Below are 20,412 nucleotides of genomic sequence, written 5' to 3' on the forward strand. Positions count from 1 at the left end.
AAATCCTGGCGCCGGCAGTCGCCGAAGCAAGCGACACCTGGCAGGTTTGGAGAGTCGGCTGTGCGGCAGTACCTAGACTTGTCGGTGCCGGAGGCGGCGGCCACTGAGGACGGGACTAGGAGCTGGACACGCGAGAACGAGGTCACCACGCCGAGACTGTCTGCTGTCGCTAGCCGCAGACCGAGCCGCGCCCCAGCACCGGAAAGAAGCAGGAGGTGGGCTCCAGAACTGGGCCGCGGCGCTTAGCTCTGGAGCGCAGGCTTCGCTGCGCGGGCCACGAGGGAGCTCGGAGGTTTCCGGGAGCTTGCTGCACAGCTTTGTCTCCCTCCTTATGGATTGGCAATAAGTAGTAAAGGCTGGCAGGAAGAGCTTGGAAAGAAAAGTTACTAAAGGCTGAAGTACTGAATAAACCTACACGCATCGAATACTTGTAACAATTTATGAGCAAGTCGCGTGCTACCCTGCATTACGCGCTCTCCCTGAGAGGTTTTCTCTTAATTCGTTTGGTTCAGCGGTGATACGAATAGGATCGATTGTTCTGAGAGGAGGTCACAAGAATCGCCAAACCTAGTGTATTGTGATTCACGTTAGATTTCATTATCCGTAATGCGCAAAACTAATTTGTTGCGTATTGCTCGTTACTATTAGTAATAAATACCATTGCCCATGAATTATGGGGTGTTTTTGTTTCTTCCTTTTTTTTTTTTTAACACTGGAAGATTTTAGAAGAGTACCTAATATTCATACGATGAAAAGTTTTGGCTCCCTACTATATGTATCAGCACAAGTTTACAAACAAGAGGACTGAATCTATATCCAAAAGGAGATAATAGATCAGCTGGAAGCTCATTTCAGTAAATGATTGTGCCAGGTGTAGTGGACTGTATTATTCAGGAGTTTTAAGTTTGACTGCACACTGAAATCACATGGAGAACATTTAGTAATACTGATTCCTGCGTCTGAATAAGCTGGAGACTGAGATGTAATTGGCTTGGGATATGACTTGGGCATCCAGATTCTTGAAAGCTTGCAGGTCACTCTGATGTACAATCAAAGTTGAAAGCTACTGAATTAATTAGTAAGCAAATACATATTGAGAGAAACCTTCCTATTTACCGTGATTACAAGAATAAGAATAAAATCATTCTTGCTAAAGCCACATTAAAATGAACTTGCCTGTAGACATTTTTTAGTTTTCTACGTGTTGAAGACATCAACTCCTTTGTAATATTCTGGCTTCGTGATTTTTGAATATCACTCTTCACCATTATTTCTCCCAGCTCCAAAATTCATTTGTCCCAGTCTTTGCAGTCTTCTTTTTTTTTTTTTCTGTTACTTAAGTGTTGGTGCTTCTGATGGTTTTTCACAAGCTTTGGCATCTTTAAGTGCCTTTATGTTTTAGTTTTTACTTGTTACCTATGGTTAAAGACTTCCAGTTTTGTAAAGTTAGTTTTTGTCTGTTTCTAAGTTACTAAGGCCAAACATTGGAATATAAAGAGCAGAGATTGAAATATTAGAAGCAGCAAACTGGTCAAATTATTTCTCTGAAATATTTTAAGTGAACAGTTCCAGACATTCCCAGTATTATAAAGAGAATAATTCAAATCAAAGTTATTGGTGTGTGAATGCCAAACAAAATGGAAAAAGTTTAAAATATGAAAAATCAAATGATACACTAGCAAAAAAATCCTTTTTTTACATTTTTTCACAACTTTTATGTTTTTCACATTTGTAAGTGAAGGCAGAATTTTGTGGTATTCTATTTGGTAATATGAAAAGCTGAAACAAGCCCACAACTCAGATGAAAAATAAATCTTACTGACATTTGAAATTGTTGGAATATTGGGAATTCATCTAAAATACCTTTTCTCTGTTCAAACTGATTATCTTTTTCAGATTTGAAATAAATCTGTAGTCATGAAGAATGACTCCATACAAACCACAATGTGTCAAGAAGGAAAAAAAGATCCAATAGAAATGTTTCATTCTGGACAGCTGGTGAAAGTCTGTGCCCCGATGGTTCGATATTCCAAGTAAGTATTGTTAAATGGTTAATAAATAAAGTGTAATGTCACTTTCATGCTCTGACTTTCTAAAGTATTATAAGGGATCTCACCATTTTGTCCCTTACCAACTTAATGTCACCTTCACATGGAGATACCAGTACACAAATCACAATTAACATAAGTAATATTCATCATGGGAAAACCACAGTCATAAAATCCATTTCTGAAGTTCACATTATCAAGTTCAAAAATGAACTAGAAAGAAACATTACAGTCAAGCTTGGATATGCTAATGCTAAGATTTATAAATCTGATGACCCAAGTTTTCCTCAACCAAAATATAATAATGTCTTTTGGAAGTGATATCCCTGATGACTTTCCTGCAGACATTCTGGGGATCAAAGAGAACTTCAAATTAGATGTGTTTCTAGTTGACTGTCTATTATGCTGAATGGTGCCACAATAATGGATACAGCTCTCCACTTGATAGCTGGCACTGAATCTTAGGTTCTTCATCAAACTTTTAAATATATATCTGGCTGTAATAAAAATCATGAAGCATATTTTGTCTTTGCAGAATAAAACTGATTTGGTAAAACAAAGTCAAGCTAAAGAACAATATGAACAGGTCTTTGTACTTACACAAGGTAAAGTAGCAGAAGAAGCTCTCATTATTCCAATTTCTGCCCACCTGAAATACAGTCTTCAAGTTGTCTTTGAGGACACAGTGAAGAAAATACCACTGCTACTTCCTAGGGGCTTTATTTCAGAACCTTGATTTATTAGGTCATTTGAGGTCAACAAACATGGTTGTGAAGTTGATGACCTTAAGGTTGTAGCTGGTTGTGTACTCCAAGAGAATAGGTGGGCCAGGAAATAGAAATCCAATTTAGTATTGTTTCCAAAGATAGTGAAGGAAAATTCATGTGTATATACCAGTCTTTTACAAAATCATATTACTTTATTATTTCTCTTAACAGCCTAGTAATATGCTTTCAAAGTAATACTAGGGAATTTCACAGCTCATTAGTAGATAGCTCTAAGGTTAGTACTAATATAAGGGCAGTAATAGATTTTTAAAAACAAAGGTACTATAAAATCACATACCATATAAGATATTCAAACTTGGGGCTGGGGATTTAGCTCAGTGGCATAAGTACCTGCCTTGCAAGCAGGCAGTCGTGAATTCGATCCCCAGTAGCAATTAAAAAAAAAAAAAAAAAAGATATTCAAACTCCTAGGTTTGGAATCACGACCTAGAATTTAGTCCCTAGTTTTGCCACTTGCCTGTTAGCCATGTGTGCAGCCTCAGTAAATCCTTCAATGGCAGTGGTTGTAACTGCCACATACAAGGATATAGTGGACATTAGATAGGTATAAATGTTATTGTGTAAATATACATCTTGGCATGCAATACATGGGCATGCAAAATTGCTATATAACCAGGTGTATGTTTAGTTTTATAAGCTGTCAGACTTCTAAAGTGGCAATACCATTTTTATCTCTACCTAATACCATGTAAAGGATCCAATTTCTCATCACCAGCTTTTGATGCTGGTACTGTTTAATAAGTACGTAGTTTTAAAACTACTCATTGCGGTCTTAATTTGCATGCTTACATTTTAATCTTACATGCTTAATGGTATCTTTGCATACACGTTTGTATGTTTCTTCCCTTGTTTTGCCCATTTCTAGTTATTGTTTGCTTTTTTACTATTGAAGATGTTGCTTTGTTAGAAAATATTCATACCATAATATTTACCTGTTAATCAGTGTGTAGTTCAGTAGTGTTAATTACATTCCGTGTATATTATATATGATCTCTAAAACACTCAGTTTCTGGTTTGATTAGCAAGGAAACTTGTGGAGCTGATTTGGTCTGTATCCACTGCTGATTTCAGGTGTCCAGCTTCTTCAATCCCCCAACTGTGACATATTTGAAAAGAAAAAAAAAAATTTAAAAAACAGGGAAATGTCCACCTTCCTGTTTCTCAGGATGCAGGAGCACTAGCCTGTCTACCCTATTCTCTGCAGGTTTCAGATTTTTAGATATGATACTATTGTTTTTTGCTTATAATTAGCAAGAATGAGAAAAAGTACATCTCCATCTTCCCATTAGCAAAACTCTCCAATAAATATAAATAATTTACTAAACTTGTAAATACATATGATAATGGTATCTTCTAAATGCCTTAGTAGAATTTTATGTGTTCACAGGTTGGCTTTTAGAACACTGGTGAGAAAATACCATTGTGATCTGTGTTATACTCCAATGATAGTTGCTGCTGATTTTGTCAGATCTATAAAAGCCAGAGACAGTGAATTTACCACCAACCAAGGTATGTGAAACCCTAGTTTGCTGACTTTATAAAACTTAAAAACAAACTTTTTTTTTTTTTTTTGTCTTTTTCCTTTTTATCGGTACTGGGGATCGAACTCATGACTGCCTGCTTGCAAGGCAGGCGCTTATGCCGCTGAGCTAAATCTCCAGCCCAACAAACTTTTTTTTTACAAACTCAACCATGCTATCTAATCAGAGACAACATAATGGAAAGATTTTATAATCATTTTATTCTTAAAGTATCTTTAAGACATACTGTTAAAATATGGTACTGAGTACCTTATAAGCTCATTATAAACAGCAACCTATGAATTACAAATGAAGGAATTACAAATAGAAAATTGTGCAAAAAATATGAAAGAGCTCACAAGTTATACAAAATGTATATACATTGCAGGGTAAATTGTGAGGAAATAGTGCCTTCATCCATATTGATCTGTATTGGTAAAAATGTTTATCCAGGTGATCGTACTTCTAGGAACATACCATGTGAATGTACTCAAAAGCATGTAAGCCAAAGCATCCTTATTGCAGCATTACTTACAAGTACTACAAATAAAAAGCAATCTATAGGTGATAGTCCATTCCTGCTGTTGAGTTTGCCACTGAAAAAGCATGATGCAACTCCCTGGCACATCAGGAAAAGAAGAACAGTAAGCACAGCAGTATATATAAAATGATCACATTCGTTTACATTTAACAGATAGGCATAAAATCACTCTGGAGTACAAGAAACTTAATTCCTACCTTTAGCTAGATGGTCTGCTTGTCAAGAGTGTAGAAATACTTTTGATTTTATCAAATTTTGTACTGTTTGAATTTTTACTTAGTGTAAATATTTTTAATTTGTTTTCATATTTTTAATGTTTTAATATTATCTATTGAATAAATGTTACTCAGGCCAAAAGCAGTTATCAATATGTTGTTGTGTACAAATATTAGAGGATGGTATCTGTGTGGGGTGTAACTGTGTTTGTGTGGATTTTAATGCTGAGCTATTGGTTTTATCAGGTGATTGCCCATTGATTGTTCAGTTTGCTGCTAATGATGCAAGACTTTTATCTGATGCTGCTCGTATAGTATGTCCTTATGCGAATGGAATAGACATTAACTGTGGTTGCCCTCAGAGGTAAAGCTCAAAGAAGTCGGAGGAATTTTCAAAAAGATTAGGAAAAAACTTTATGAACATGGTAAAATATCTTTCTGGTTTTCCAAAAATTATAAAGATATAGAGTTAAAGCACCAGGGCTCCAAATGAGAAAATAGGGGGAAAAGTATAAAGAAAGATTATTTTGTAATATAATTTCATACCAGGTATAGCAGCCCATGTCTGGAATCCCAGCACTCAAAGACTGAGGTGAGAGGATTTCAAGTCCAGACTAACTAGATCCTCTCTCCAAAAAAATAAAAGGAGTCTAACTTCAGAGGTCTTTTCTGATGGCCAAAATAGTATGCAGACCCTTCTTTGACTAGTGTTTTGTCCCCTTCAATAATAATCATTTTTTGTGTGGATCTGCCTTCAACCTCATCCATAAGTAATTATGTAAGAATGTAATGTTTGGCTGGTCCGATGGCAGTGGGTTATCAGAACTTATTAACATTAGTGTCACTAAAGTTGGTATACCACCCCCCACACACACACTGCTAAATTGACTGGCTTAAAAAAAAAAAAAGAATGTAATGTTTATGACAACTCCTACAGTGTATTTTTACTGTTATATTTTTGCTCTAGAAACTGATTCTTTGATTTAGGAAATACTGAGTGTCTTCTCCTAATTATTTTACCTTACAAGAAAATTTTATATAATCACCTTTTCTTTCTATCCTATAGTTATAGTATTTCTTTGGGTTTGGAAGAATGGACTTCATTTGACGATAATATCCCTACTATACTAGATTATCTGTCAATTAAAATATGTCTAAAGAATAAAATCAAGGTTTTAATTGCAGCATAATCCACAGATTACACATTTTTGTATACTCATTAGGAGAGTTAAATAAGCTGTTTAGTAGTATTGGAATGCTGTAAGCCAAAAATATCATTCTATCAAGACTAATAAAACCTCTTGTTATACACAATAAACATCAAATTGGGAATTTTAAAAATCTGAAATAATTGCAGTTAATTACCAATACTTAAATCTGTTTCAGTCGAATGAATTTTAATTTAATATTCTAACTTGCCAGTGGAAACTCCCCTGTGATTATTTTTTGATCTTAGAACATGTTTCCTAATCTCATTGGTTCACTTAGAAATGTTGACCTATGTATTTTAAAAATCTGCTTCATTTTAGATCACTGGATAAATACATAGGTGCACTTATATTTTAGTGCTTTTAAAATTTTATCTTCTGTTTATCTGCTGCTTATAATTCATCTGTTGTTGCATCTGCTTTATAAAGGTGGGCAATGGCAGAAGGTTATGGAGCTTGCTTAATAAATAAGCCAGAGCTTGTTCGAGATATGGTGAAACAAGTAAGAAATCAAGTGGAAAACCCCAGATTTTCAGTTTCTATTAAAATAAGGTAAAGATAACATAACCTGTTCATCCATAATCTACTAGTAATAGTTAACCCATGAATTTAATCTAATGAATCTGTAATTCATTTCTTAGAAAATAATTGTATATTTTCTGTGTAGTGATGTGGGAGTATCTGTCCTAAATAAACTAGTCACTGTGTATGGAAATGTTGAAACAAGATACTGAATAAACATATATAGCCCAATTTTTATTTATAATCCTGAACAACATTCCCTTTTTACTTTCTAACAAAATTAAAGCATCCCTTTGTTAAAAGATCTCACTGAACTCTAAACTTTTCCAAATACTATTTAATTACATTCCCAGTACCAATAGTAGAAAACCGGAAAGCAGCAGGTACAGGCATGGTGGTAGACACCTGTAATCTCCGGAGTCTGGGAGGCTGAGGCAGAAGGATCAAGCCCAGTCTGGGCAAGTTAACAAGACCGAATCTTTTTTTTTTGTCTTTTCATCGGTACCGGGGATCAAACTCACGACTGCCTGCTTGCAAGGCAGGCGCTTATGCCGCTGAGCTAAATCCCCAGCCCCCTAGAAGACCGAATCTTAATAAAGATAAAAATGAAAAAGGGCTAGGGATGTAGTTCATTGTGAAGGCCCTGGGTTTAATCCCCAGTGAAGGAAAGAAGGAAGGAAGAAAATAGGAAATACATTTGCACTAAAGTTTAACAAAAGGGAATCAGTTTTTTGGTTGAAGAGATAATGTTCTCATTAGGGGTTGGAACATGCACATCAGCTATTAAGATGGTATCTGCCGATTCATCTGTGACAGTATTTTGCTAATCTTTTCATTCATCAGTCCAAAAGGAGACACACTAGGTAGGATAAAACTTACTTGTCCTACTGTTGTTGCCAAGAGGAAATAACTTTGAGATCTTCGGTGGGAACTGATCCCTAAACAGAACTTAACTGATAGTGGCATGAAATAATAATATGATACAGAAAAGCTAACCAAGTAATATAGTGGATGAAATGCCATTTTCGTTAAAGTTTTAGCATTGAGATGTGTGTGCTGTGAAGAGATACATATAATTTTGAAATGACAGGATCCACGATGACCTTACAAGAACTGTAGACTTTTGTCGAAAGGCTGAAGCCACAGGAGTTAATTGGATTACAGTCCATGGAAGAACTGTTGAAGAAAGACATCAGCCAGTCCACTATGATGCCATTAAAATAATAAAGGAAAACATGTCTATACCTGTGATTGCTAATGGAGACATCAGAAGCTTAAAAGAAGCAGAAAATGTGTGGCAGATTACTGGCACAGATGGTAAGCGATAAGTACTTAGATTTTATCTTTTAATTAGAAAAAATGGAGTAATGTTAATTTGATCTTCATTATTTTTAACACTGAGCCTTATTTTCTCAGCAGACTGACTTAATCTAAGGAATTTATTAAAATGCTGTTAACTCTTCTGCTTAGAAACAACAGATTATTAACTGAGATAAATCAATTCATTTGTTTCTCTAATGTCATCCTATCTAGAACCTTCCAGACAGCCTATTAGTGAAATAAAACAGCTAGAGTAGAAATGAGTTAATGAAGTTTGTTAACCAAAGGTTCCTCAGAACTGCTACATAGTTTCATTATCCTCTGAAATTACAGACTAAGCCAGATGATAACAATGGCTAGAGGGAGAATGCATAAAAACAGTGTAAGCATCCCAATTTAAAATAATCTGGATTTACCATAAAGAAAAACTAAAGACTAATTGTTTAACATAGAAGTCCTTTAAAAATAAACAATTATGTAAGTACATTTAAACTTACTGTGGTTTAATGTAGGGGCTGGGGATTTAGCTCAGTGGCATAAGCGCCTGCCTTGGAAGCAGGCAGCCGTGAGTTCGATCCCTGGTACCGATAAAAAGGAAAAAGACAAAAAAAAAAAAAAAAGGTACCAATGTAAATTGTTCGGCTGACTTAAATAGCAGTAATAGAATAAGGATATTGTAAAACCTTGTAATAAAACTTTAAATGTTAATACTTTTTTCATTGATTTTTGAGCTAATAACCATGGATTCTTAATGCATGGACACACATACTGTGCTTTAATTTGTAGGTGTGATGGTTGCAAGAGGACTCTTGGCAAACCCAGCCATGTTTGCCGGATATGAGGAAACGCCATTGAAATGTATCTGGGACTGGGTCGACATCGCTCTCGAACTTGGAACTCCTTTTATGTGTTTCCATCAACATTTAATGTACATGATGGAAAAAATAACTTCAAAGCAGGAAAAAAGAATATTTAATGCTCTGTCAAGCACATCAGCAGTTTTAGATTACCTGACAGACCATTATGGCATTTGACTACACTTTCCATATTATTTTAATATATAATTTATTTTATACCTACAAGAAAACATACAAGGTCACATCTTAGTTTTTACTTTAAATTAGTGACTCTCAAACTTGAGTATAAAAACAGTCCCTGGAAGCATTTTTGAAAAGAAGATCTGGAATGCATCCCCAGACTTTGATTCGGTGAATGAGGTGGACCTAGAAATTTATAGTTTTAAAAAGAAGTCCAGTAGTTGGGGGTGTGGCTCAATGATAGAACCCTTGCCTACTATAGAAAAGGTCCTGGGTTCTATACCTATCACCACCAAAAAATAAACTATTCTTAAAAAAGAATAGTGGCTTGGGGCTGGGGATTTAGCTCAGCGTCATAAGCACCTGCCTTGCAAACAGGCAGTCATGAGTTCTATCCCTGGTACCGATAAAAATGAAAAAGAGAAAAAAAAAGAATAGTGGCTCAAACATCCTGTTCATCCTAGGTCTAAACATTAGCAGACTCTCCTCTGGATCTTGTTATGGATTGGGGGTGGAGGCGGTGGGGTTTTTTCCTTTTCCTAAAGAAGACATGTTTTTAACACTTTTAAATAAAGCTTATTTTAATACTAAGTATGACTTGTATCGATAAGTTAACAACAAGGATGTTTTTAATAAAAATAAATGCAGATAAGTGGTAGAACAAATACCAATATCTATATTCTTTTTTTTTTTTTTTGTCTTGTTTTTTTATCGGTACCAGGGATCGAACTCATGACTGCCTGTTTGCAAGGCAGTTGCTTATGCTGCTGAGCTAAATCCCCAGCCCCGCCAATATCTATATAAAATGAAAACATTCTGAATAGAAGGGTACTCAGGGTTTACATTAAAAATGCAGATTGGAGGGGCTGGGGATTTAGCTCAGTGGCATAAGCTCCTGCCTTGCAAGCAGACAGTCGTAAGTTCAATCCCTGGTACCGATAAAAACGAAAAAGACCAAAAAAAAAATCAAAATTAGAAAATCGGACTAATTTATGTACTAATTTAATTAGGTGTGATGTGTTTAAAAACTCAGATTGCATGGAATTCTAAATGGCATTAAACAGTACATCTCAATCCTTCTAGATACTTAGATTTCAGAGTTCAATAAATATACCTGTACCTAAAAGGATAAAGCTAATTGTGGTCCCATGCATTTTTTTTTTTTTTTTCTTTTTTTAAGACTGAGTCTTGCTATGTAGCCCTGGTTCCTCAAACTCATGCCTCAGCCCTGAGTGCTGGGATTGCAGGCATGAGCCATCACACCTGGTGCATAATTTTTAAAAAATTAGTGTGTTGTTTTCATACATAATTTACATTAGTTTTGGGAAATTCATTTTCAAGCAGTACCTCACCCTACAATCCCCCTCCATATCTTAACTATAAAAAATGTATCTGATCTGGAGATGATTATATATTTGAAATATTTCCTAGAGCATAATGCTTCCTAGTTTAAGAAACTAGTTTTCATGTTAGTAATTTTTATGCTGTAGTCAGTTGATAATAATTGCACGTTTAAACTCACGTGGCTTGAACTATTGAGACCAATTAAAAAAGTTTAATTCAAGAGTTTGTGAGCACTAAATCAATTTTTATAAGCACTGTACTGCCACATTTTTCTTACACGTGCTTTTTTTGCTACCATATGAACAAAGATTACGGTCTCAATGCCAACCAAAAAGAGGGAACTGAATTTTTATTGTAAATAGCAGCCTGTGGATGTCCAGGAGGGATCCCCAAGTGGGTGGCTACAGTGACCTCTCCATCCAGAGCTAGTTATAGCTAAACATCAGGAATTGCTCAGTTATTAAGTGGCCAACTATCATAGGTGGCTGTGTGAATTTAGAATGACCCACCCGGTTACTTGATATGTAGGGTTTAAACAGAAACTGTGATTCTAAATTAAAAAGTTATTTTGCATTTGAAATTCCTGAGGAACTCAGTAGCTTAGTAGGGTCCAGACTATATTCCAAGTTGCCCAAGGAAGTTCAATTTTGAGCCATTGCCCTACTTCACCATCTAGTCTTATTTGCTGATCACCCAACCCTCTCAAGGCCCTTTCCTAGCCTGCTGCAGCTATCAAACTTCCTTACACATTCACTTTTCAGTTTTGCATTTTTTAAAAACGAAAGAATGCTTTCTGTCAAATGCTTTGGCATTTGCAAGGAACAATATATTAAACAGGGAAATTTGGTCAGAACTTCGTCAGATCAACTGAAGTGAGTTACGGGTCTCAGCACAGCAGCAGCATCAGAAGGGGCACAGGACTTGGGAGAAACCGGTGTGGAAGGGCAAGAAATTCTAATACATATAATTTAAAATAATCTTGAAGCGGTCGGGGATTTAGCTCAGTGGCATAAGCGCCTGCCCAGCAAGCACGAGTTCCTGAGTTTGATCCCTGGTACCAAAAAAAAAGAGTCATTGCTAAAAATAACCGTGATGGTCAATTTATGCCTTTTCTTCCTTCTGTTAACAGGTCAAATATATGTGTGATAAATGTTAAGAAAAGGACCGAGTTAACAGTGTTCTATACTTTATAACATAATGGTTCCCATAGCAGACTCCAGGAAGATAGGTTTCCTTACTTTCCTGACTCGTTTTCAGTACTGGAAAAACACCTTTAATTGTGCTTATTCAGACAGGTGGGAAGCGGTAAGCGAATCCCAGACCCAGTTTAACTATCCCACACGGGCAGCACCCCAGGGTGCATTACTTCCTGCCCGCCTCTCCCCAGGCGTGGACCAGCGCGGGCGAAAGTGCTCCGACCCTGACCCCTTAGCGGTTGGAACTGAAGTCCAAACCCTGAACCCACACCTCCCGAATGCCGTCCCTCCGTTAGTTACTGTAAACGGACAGGAGCTCGGGGTCTGCCTGGGGCTGCCCGAGACTGGCGTCATTCCCTGTGCCGCCTCCCCCGCACAGCAGCACAGCTCCGGAGCTGCGAGGGAGGGGCGGGGCCGGCGGCGAGGGGCGGGGCCGGCGGCGAGGGGCGGGGCGGGGCCGGCGGCGTCTGACGTCCGCGCGTCGCCCGCCGCGGAGCAGCGCGGGAGCGGGTGGCTAAGCGGGTGAGGCCGGCGGGCCCGGGTCGCGGCAGGGAGGCCCTGCGGGTGGCCGGGCCAAGCATGGGAGGCGTGGGGTGTCAGGCGGGGGCAGGGGACCGGAGGCGGATCCCGCCTGCCGGCCAGAACCGCCGTCAGGACGTCGCGCCCGGGCCGCTGACCCGGTTTTCTTCCGTGGAGCGAAGTAAAATAAGCGTTTCTCTGTTTAGGTGCGAGGACCCAAAATGACAATCCAGTGGGTGGCAGTTGCAACCTTTCTGTATACCGAAATAGGACTCATTTTACTCTTCTGTGTACCTTTCATTCCTCCTCAGAGGTAGGAAACCCTCCCATCGTTACCAGTACATAACTTGCTTAGCTCCTGCGGCGTGCCGAGTGTGCTACAGAAGACGTTAAGATAAAAACTTTTGAGCGCTCATTGTGTAAAAGGTGCTCTTTAGAAAACATCGCGTTGCATAATTATGTGTACAAATGAAATAGTTATTCTCTCACTTCTCAAAAGATAAGAGCCAAGTCTTTTTGGTTCTGTGAATTACAGATACACTAAAACAGTGCTTATACCTTTTACACCTAGTCTGTCAGGTCATCAGATTTTACTTTTTATAGCCCTGAACGGAAACAGGTAAATAAATATAAGTGGATAAATTGTTTGCAGTACAGCCATGGGTACAAAAATGTTAGATTGGGACACTTAAATGGCAATTAGAAGATGAAACGAAAAAATGATTCTTAATTTTAGACTTAAGCAAAAAACAAATTTCATGAGTGGCAATTTTACCACATTTTATTTCCCTCAAAATTAATGAATGTATATTAAAAGGACTAAATATGAAAAGTATCAAACCATGTCATTTAGTTCTTCTAAACATTTTAACCTAAGCACTGACTGACTTTATCCTTGTAGCAATCTACTTGTTTTTAGACCCAGAAGTTCAATAGTGTGGATGATGAAACAGGTTTGTAATACAAATGTTGCAAGGAATTTGTTTATGCTCATGATATTAAAAAAAAATCATAAGCGAGATCCTAGAGATAACCCATTTTATTTAAACTATGGTTTACTACAAACCTGGGACTGGAAGAAAACAAAAGTTTTATCTTGGTTCAGAATCCAGGTAGTCTTAAAACTCTGCCCTCCAACTGGGTTTCAACTCACTTCTGTTCTTGTCTATCAGCTACCATGGCTTTTTTCTTCCTTACTAAAGAAAAAAAAGTAAATCATTACTATGGAGGATTTTCAGTTATTTCACCCAACTCATTTTGTGGATCACATACTAAGATTCAGAAGAGAGCAGATGACCTGGCTGAGGTCCCCTAACTGATCTGTGACAGTCCCCAGGAAAGTATGACTTTCAGTGCAGTGCTATCTGCTGTTCACAATGACTCTCTTGTCGGATACTCGGTAGCGCCTGTTTTCCTTTCTGATTGTACTGATAAGAAGCCCATGTATTGAAGAGAAAAAGCTTGTTTATAACATCTAATTTATGAAGAAGGCTTAAGGATTTGAAAAGCAACTTTTGTCAGTTGATCTTTTTCTCGATCTAAGTAATTCATAAATTATAGATTAGCCTTTTTCATACTGCCCAATACAGTTTTTACCTATTCTAATCAAATACATATTAGATATGTATATATGTGTACATAATATAAATTCTCTCATATACAAATATAGGAAAATATGATGTTTATTATATGTCCCTGAAGTGTGTGTATTAACATCTTTACCTTTTTTATGTATATTTTTAAAGTAATCTTCAAAGAAAAGGCTTCAGTCTTCCTTTAGTCTCTGGTCTTTTCTCAGATGACTCAGTGTTATAGGGAGTGCTCAGAAATCATGCCTCGGTTTATATTCCAACAGTTGCTAATGCTCTTCAATGCATTAAGACTATTTATATTTCCATCTCATTTTCTCTGTGTTCAGATCTGTATCTGGATAGAAGGTAAATCATATGAAAATTACATGAGTATTTACAAATACAAAAATTACACAAGGTATATTTGTAACTTTTTTTTCACCTTATATGGCTGTGTGTATAGTAGTAATTTTTTTACACCTTTCATGGTTGGAGTAGAGTAACTTTTACCTTGAGATATTAAAAATGTACTACATAAAAATAAATGTGCAGAGATTTAGATAAGCTAGCTACACCTGAAATGTTGCTAAGTGTTAAACCAATAGACTTTGCCATTTGTGACTATAAGAATCCTTTTTTTAAAGATTTTTTTGGGGTTTTGGATTTGGGGGAGTTTTGTTTTGTTTGTTTTTGAGACAGAGTTTCACAGTGTAATTCCGGAAGCCATTTAAACTTACTGTGTAGTGCAGATTTGCCTCAGACTCATGGCTGTCCTCCCACCTCAGCTTCCCAAATACTGGGAATACAGGCATCCCATCACCATGTCTGGCACCTCTTGTTAAGTTTTTTCTGGTGTATGTTTAAGTTATTTCCATTTTAGAATGTTTAAGCCATAAGACAGAAGTTAATCAGTCTAAGGTTATTAAACTTTAAAAGATTGCTATTTTATTAGGTATTGTCATATCAAATAATTAATAAATATTAAATTTCTCCAATTCTTTTTACTTGCTGTGCTTTTACTAAAATGTTACTGAAGTATTTCAAAATCCACTTAATGTAATTGCTTTACAGATGGCAGAAGATTTTGTCATTTAATTTATGGGGTAAACTTGCAACACTTTGGAACAAAGCTTTCCTAACAATTATAGTCCTCTTGATTGTTCTGTTTCTAGGTAAGTAATAAATTCTTTCTATTGAATATGCATAACTAGTTCTTTTTAAACGAATTCTTTGATTTTTAATTAATAGATATTGTTGACCTATAGTTGACTTTGTATTATATATTAATAGATACTGACATCTTCATACACAGTTGATACTCTTCTGTTTGCTCAACCGAAAGTTTCAGGAGAGTGCCATGGTTCTTAAAATCTTTTAGATTGTTTTAAGATTTAGATTATTTTGGGGGCTGGGGATTTAGCTCAGCGGCATAAGTGCCTGCCTTGCGAGCAGGCAGTCGTGTGTTCAATCCCTGGTACCGATAAAAAAAAAAAAAAAAAAAAAAAGGAAGTTAAGATTTAGATTATTTTAAGGTAGTTATATCAGTGCATAGCTTTTCAGAGTTACCAGTTGTTATTGCTCATGATTACTCGTTATACAGTGCAGTGTTACAGTGGTATCCTAGAGTCTTACCTGTTAGGAAATAAAGGAATAGAATCTTTATACTCTAAAAAAAGATGCTTAGATGCAGGTTATGAATCTTGATTGGATCCTGGTATCTTAATAAGTATATGTAAAATATTTGAAAAACCAAAAAATCCTAAATCCAAAACACTTCTAGTCCTATACATTTTGGATGAGGGATAGGTTTTCATCTTGTTTAAAATCATATTTTAGAGCTTTAAAGATTCTTCAAGACAGAAGTACGTGTCTCTTAATAATTACTGTGGTTTTTTTGAAAATAATATTGAGTTCAAAGAGATTGACTTCTCTGAGATCATTCAACTACTACTTGAAGCATCACTTCTTGGCAGTTTGGTGCTTTTTTTTTTCATCTTCTTCTTTATTTTATTTTCTGTTTTTTTTGAGACAGAATCTCACTATGCAGTTCACACTGGCCTTGAACTCACTGTGTCACTAGACTAGTAAGTTCATGCCTTGAACTTACTATGATCTTCCTGCCTCAGCCTCTCAAGTGCTGGGATTAAAGGCATTTACCACCACATTCTTGGTCAGCAATTTGCCTTTTGATAAGAATATGCTCTTGTCAGAATTCCCTGACATCTGTGTTGTGGGTTAAGTTTTCCTGGGGCCAGCCTGGGACTATAGTCACCATGTCTGACTTTGTGTTGTGAGAAGATCTATTTCATGTTCCACACTGCCAGCCTCTGAAATAGAATCAATCGTCTTTATAAAATTGAACAGGGTATAGAATAATTAAGAACAGTAAGGTAATTATATCAAATAATTGTAATTGTGTTAAGTTGTGAATGCATTTGTAGTTCATTTCAAAATGTCAGTGTTCATAGTCTTAATATTAGTGCAGTGAATCTCCAGCTATATCTTGAAGCATAGTAAACTAGTAAAGAGATAAAGAAAACTAGTCCCTACCCTACTACAACTATCTAGATGACCTTTGGGATGGCATTTCATCTCTGAGTTATTCATCTTTGACATAAAGAGAAAGATAATCTCAGCATCTCTAGCTAGCTCTAGAAGAGTATTGTGAAATTCAAACTCTCAAAGTTATCCTCAGAATTTCTGCTGAAGGCTACCACTTATCTGTGTAAGAAAGAAAAGTTGTGGTTCAGGTTCTTTTGTGTACATGTACCAGAAGCCAAAGTGTACACGAACAAGGAGAAATTATAATGAAGTACAAGGTTTCAGAGCAGCCCCCGGAAGGAAGCCAGCCATATTCCAGGGAGGGACTGGTTCTGAGAACTGAAGTGTCCTTCTCATCCCTGCTTGTCTCTTTGTTTCCTTCATTCTTATCTCTGTGGATTCTGATTCTCCATCTTCAAAACAGAAAATAGGTACACATAGCTGCCAGATGTTAGCATTACAACATACACAGTATAAGGATTAATTAGCCATCTCTGAATCCCAATTTTAGTTTCAAGAAAAAAATAGGGACAGTTAGCATCAGGTAACTCCTCTTCATCTGGAATGCTATAGCCAGAGTACCACAAATCATGACAGCTGGCTGGACCCTACATCTGTAGGTAGAATGGGTAATTCCGCTCCATTAACATCACAGGTGGTTAGGGCAGCCAGATAGGACTTACTTCTAAATTTCAGAGTCTTCATCTCAAAATGGATTTCTAGCACCTGCTTTCTTAAGGTGTTTTAAGGCTTACATACAGTAATACATTGGAATGCGTAATGCAGAGTCCTCCACTAAAACAAAAATGACATGTATAATGTTTGACTAGTAGATTACTTGAGCTTAATTTGTATTTTGCTGTGGAATATATTTCATTTTTCTTACTGATTCAGTCTCTTTAAAGTAACTGTTATAAGTGTATTCCTAGAGTCAGTACTAACAATGTGTATGCATGTGTGTATCAGGGTACAAATTTAAGTCAGAAAGGAAGTAGGAAACAGAAAAATGTGTACAAAGTGTGATCAAAAATACAGTGAATGTTCAAGAACATTTGTAGTTTATTATTAATTCCACTCAGAATACTACCTTCACTTCAGACACACTTAGCCCATCATTCTTGTCACTTTCTGAAACAGTTCTCAGTGTTCCCTTTCATGAGTTCTGGAAGTCCCCTTACAGGATTGTCTTCGTGCTGTTGTGGCTGCCTCAGCATCCTGAAAGATTCAAAATGTTTACCGTTCATGGTCATTTTGACCTTAGGGAAGAGCCTGAAGTCACATAGTGCGAAATCCGATTTAAAAGATGGATGAGAACAAACTGTAATGTTTTCATGAACCTCCCTTTCCACTAGATGACAGTTAGCAGCTGTATCTCTGTATTTTTTAACATATCTCATAGAGTCTTCCTGAAAGAAGACTTCCAGAAAGTGACAGGAAAGATGGGATTTGTGCATTCAATGCAAGGGGAGGTATTTCACGGCAGTTAATGGCAGTTATGTTTTTTACTGGGAGTTTTTTTTTTTTTTAGATTTATACATTCATGAGATACTTTGATTACCCTTTATAGGTGAGAGATTGGATGGTTAGTGTTAGTAGGAGTACATTCCAGGAATTAGGAAGTTTTTATAAATGTGACCCTTAAAAAAAGACTATCTTCATGTGACTTAATAGAAAATTGACTACGTGTCATACCGTTCCCTTATCATTGACTCCATTCCATTTTTTCAGACATAGCTTCCTTAATATTTTGTACAGGTGATCTACTCTACAGGTAGTTTATACAACCATTTATTCTCAAACTTCACTAATATTGACTAGCATTTTTCTTTGATTGCTTTGTAGTGGTCAACATGCTCTTACTATATTATTAGAGCAATTTGAAAAATCATAAAGAGAAAACTGCCAGTTAAATAGAGGAAACAGTACTTTGGGAAGCTGAGGCAGGAAAATCACAAGGTTGAGCACAACCTGGATAACTTAGCAAGATCCTGTCTCAAAAGAGAAAAAGAGCTCAGAGTATTTTCCAGTACAAAAGCACTGAATTCAACCCCCCATACCACGGAGAGGAAAATAAGAAAAAGAGGAAAGCAGGCGCAGTAGCACAGGAAGCACCTCAGGAAGCCACAGCATGAGGGTAACAGATTGAAGCCAGCCTAGCAACTTTGTGAGATCCTGTCGCAAAATTATAGAAAGGGCTGGGGTGTGGCTCATTGGTAGAATGCTTGTTTGCCTGTCATTCCCCCGTACTGTTTTTTTTTAAAGAACTTAAAAGTGGCTGTTTTATATAAATCTTTATAGATAAACTCATGAAAACCTGGAGTGAGAGTACAAAAACATTATCTACCAAGTGAATCCCAGTAGATCTCGCTAACTTTTACAGACTAGTTCTCAAAAAAGAAGTATAAATTTGCAATGAAGGACTACTACTTCAGAAGAACATAAAACTAGATTATTTGCAAGCAGCTTTACCACCACTTTGAAAACACAGATAATACCAGTATTGCTTTAACTGGCCCAGAAGTTAGAAGAAGAAAACTGTCAGCAGATTTTAGGAAGCTAGGTAAAAAGCTCTAGAATTGAAAGTAAGCCACAACAAACAAACCAAATAGTATGACTGATAGTATATGACACGGAATTCTTCCAAGCAGCTTATGTTTTAAGAACAAAAAGAATTATAGTAAAATATGAAACTTCAGTTAGTAATTATATTGTTGGAAACTTCAAAACTATTTTGTATGTGTTATAGCACAGAGCAAGTAAGTTTTAATAGTATTAAAAGCTAGGATCTTCAGTAACAGAAACAACATAAAAATATAAAGCCAAAAAATTAAAAATTTTCCAGTTTTGGAGTATACTATTTGGGTTTTAGCTTGGAGCGATACTAATGTGGGACTAAATGGATGTAGGTTACTCAGTAATGTGAAATGCTAAATGCTACTGTTATTTAAATGGGTTAATTTAATTTGATATGAGTTTCACCTTAATTAGTTAAAATTCCGGGAGGCTGAGATTGCAAGTTTGAGCCTAGCCTGAGCCAATGAGTGATTCAGCAAGCCTTTGGCAGAAAATTAAAAAAGGGCTGGGGATATAGTTCAGTGGAAAGGCCCTGTGTTCCAAATCGAGTACCACAAATAGAAACTAAATAAAATGAAATTACTTTTTAAAAAGACGTAGGAGTGCTGCTTTTAGCAATGACAAAGAAAATCTGTATTATGTGACCCCTTCCATGATTAAAAATTGTGAACCCTGGGTAAAATATGAGAAAAATATTTGATAATGTAGCCAAAAGCAAGCAGAAGAGATCAGTCTGTCCTAAAAGAGGAAGTCACACTAGAAATGATCCCTTTTATATAGCTGCTTTTCCAACCACTTGACGGTCTACATGGCATGGGCAGCTGCAACTCTCAGGCAGGTGGCTGCTCAAAAGATATGAGAAAGGCCAAAAATTAAGGGGAAAAGCCCAAGACAGGTGAGAATCCCAAAAGAAAACCAAAGATATGTATGAAACACCTTCCCCAAGTCCTTGGTTGACTCTTGAACTATAGATTTGTAGGGAAGATTCCAAGGGACTCATGGGGACATTAACAACCAGGAAGCACCAAGGACTGACCACAAATTTTGCCTGCTGCCTACCAAGAAGAGCCAGTTTGAAATTTGAGTGTTATGTTAGATGGACTCAATAAAGACTTTGAAACTTTTCTACTAAAATTACAGAAAGGCCTTAGGAACAGAACAGAACTGTGTCCTGTGAATGAGAAATTTACCGAAGATTTACCCTTTAAAAAATTAAGTAGTTTCGATAACCCACACCTATAATCCCAACTGTCCAGGAGACTGCAGCAGGAGGATCACAAGTTTGAGCCTATCCTGGGCAACTTAGTGACTTAGCAAGACTCTGTCTCAAAGTTTTTAAGGATTTTTAAAAGGGCTGGGTACATCATCCAGTGCTCTGACAAGTCTCAATGAATACAAAGGATTGAAATCATGCAGATGATATGAAATAGAAATGAATAGCAAATGCCATAAAATTGCTGCATGTTTG

At 36.7% G+C, this 20,412-nt stretch overlaps 2 protein-coding genes across 5 annotated transcripts in view; both read left to right on the forward strand.

Annotated features, from left to right (window-relative positions):
• Window positions 1–10: 10 nt before the first annotated feature.
• Window positions 11–9,790, forward strand: Dus4l (dihydrouridine synthase 4 like). Of its 4 annotated transcripts, none has more exons than XM_013152406.3 (7): window positions 11–215; window positions 1,897–2,033; window positions 4,206–4,345; window positions 5,359–5,476; window positions 6,750–6,872; window positions 7,933–8,159; window positions 8,949–9,790. In XM_013152406.3, exons 2-7 carry the CDS (start codon window positions 1,918–1,920, stop codon window positions 9,194–9,196), a joined length of 972 nt encoding a protein of 323 aa, XP_013007860.1. In that variant the 5' UTR covers window positions 11–215; window positions 1,897–1,917; the 3' UTR covers window positions 9,197–9,790. The 4 variants fall into 4 exon arrangements, with proteins under 4 accessions (XP_013007860.1, XP_003469842.1, XP_013007861.1 ...); XM_003469794.5 differs by having other exon boundaries at window positions 12–215; window positions 4,224–4,345; XM_013152407.2 differs by having other exon boundaries at window positions 20–1,078.
• A 2,393-nt stretch (window positions 9,791–12,183) lies between these two features.
• The window catches only part of Bcap29 (B cell receptor associated protein 29), a 49,247-nt gene continuing 41,018 nt past the window's right edge, over window positions 12,184–20,412 (forward strand). Inside the window, exons 1-3 of the mRNA XM_063238295.1 lie at window positions 12,184–12,261; window positions 12,465–12,571; window positions 14,901–15,001. Of these exons, the coding sequence (XP_063094365.1) occupies window positions 12,480–12,571; window positions 14,901–15,001 (193 nt within the window). The 5' untranslated portion in view covers window positions 12,184–12,261; window positions 12,465–12,479. The remainder of the gene's footprint in view (window positions 12,262–12,464; window positions 12,572–14,900; window positions 15,002–20,412) is intronic.

The sequence above is a fragment of the Cavia porcellus genome, unplaced genomic scaffold, assembly GCF_034190915.1.
Source record: "Cavia porcellus strain 051 isolate PalLab524CR breed Dunkin Hartley unplaced genomic scaffold, mCavPor4.1 scaffold_2, whole genome shotgun sequence".
In the NCBI taxonomy this organism is placed as follows: Eukaryota; Metazoa; Chordata; class Mammalia; order Rodentia; family Caviidae; genus Cavia; species Cavia porcellus.

Coding starts and splice junctions, on each gene's coding strand:
- Dus4l (XM_013152406.3), top strand. CDS start 1,918: ATGAAGAATGACTCCATACAAACCACAATGTGTCAAGAAGGAAAAAAA. Junction 5,477..6,749: donor AACTGTGGTTGCCCTCAGAG/GTAAAGCTCAAA, acceptor TGCTTTATAAAG/GTGGGCAATGGCAGAAGGTT. Junction 6,873..7,932: donor TCAGTTTCTATTAAAATAAG/GTAAAGATAACA, acceptor TTGAAATGACAG/GATCCACGATGACCTTACAA.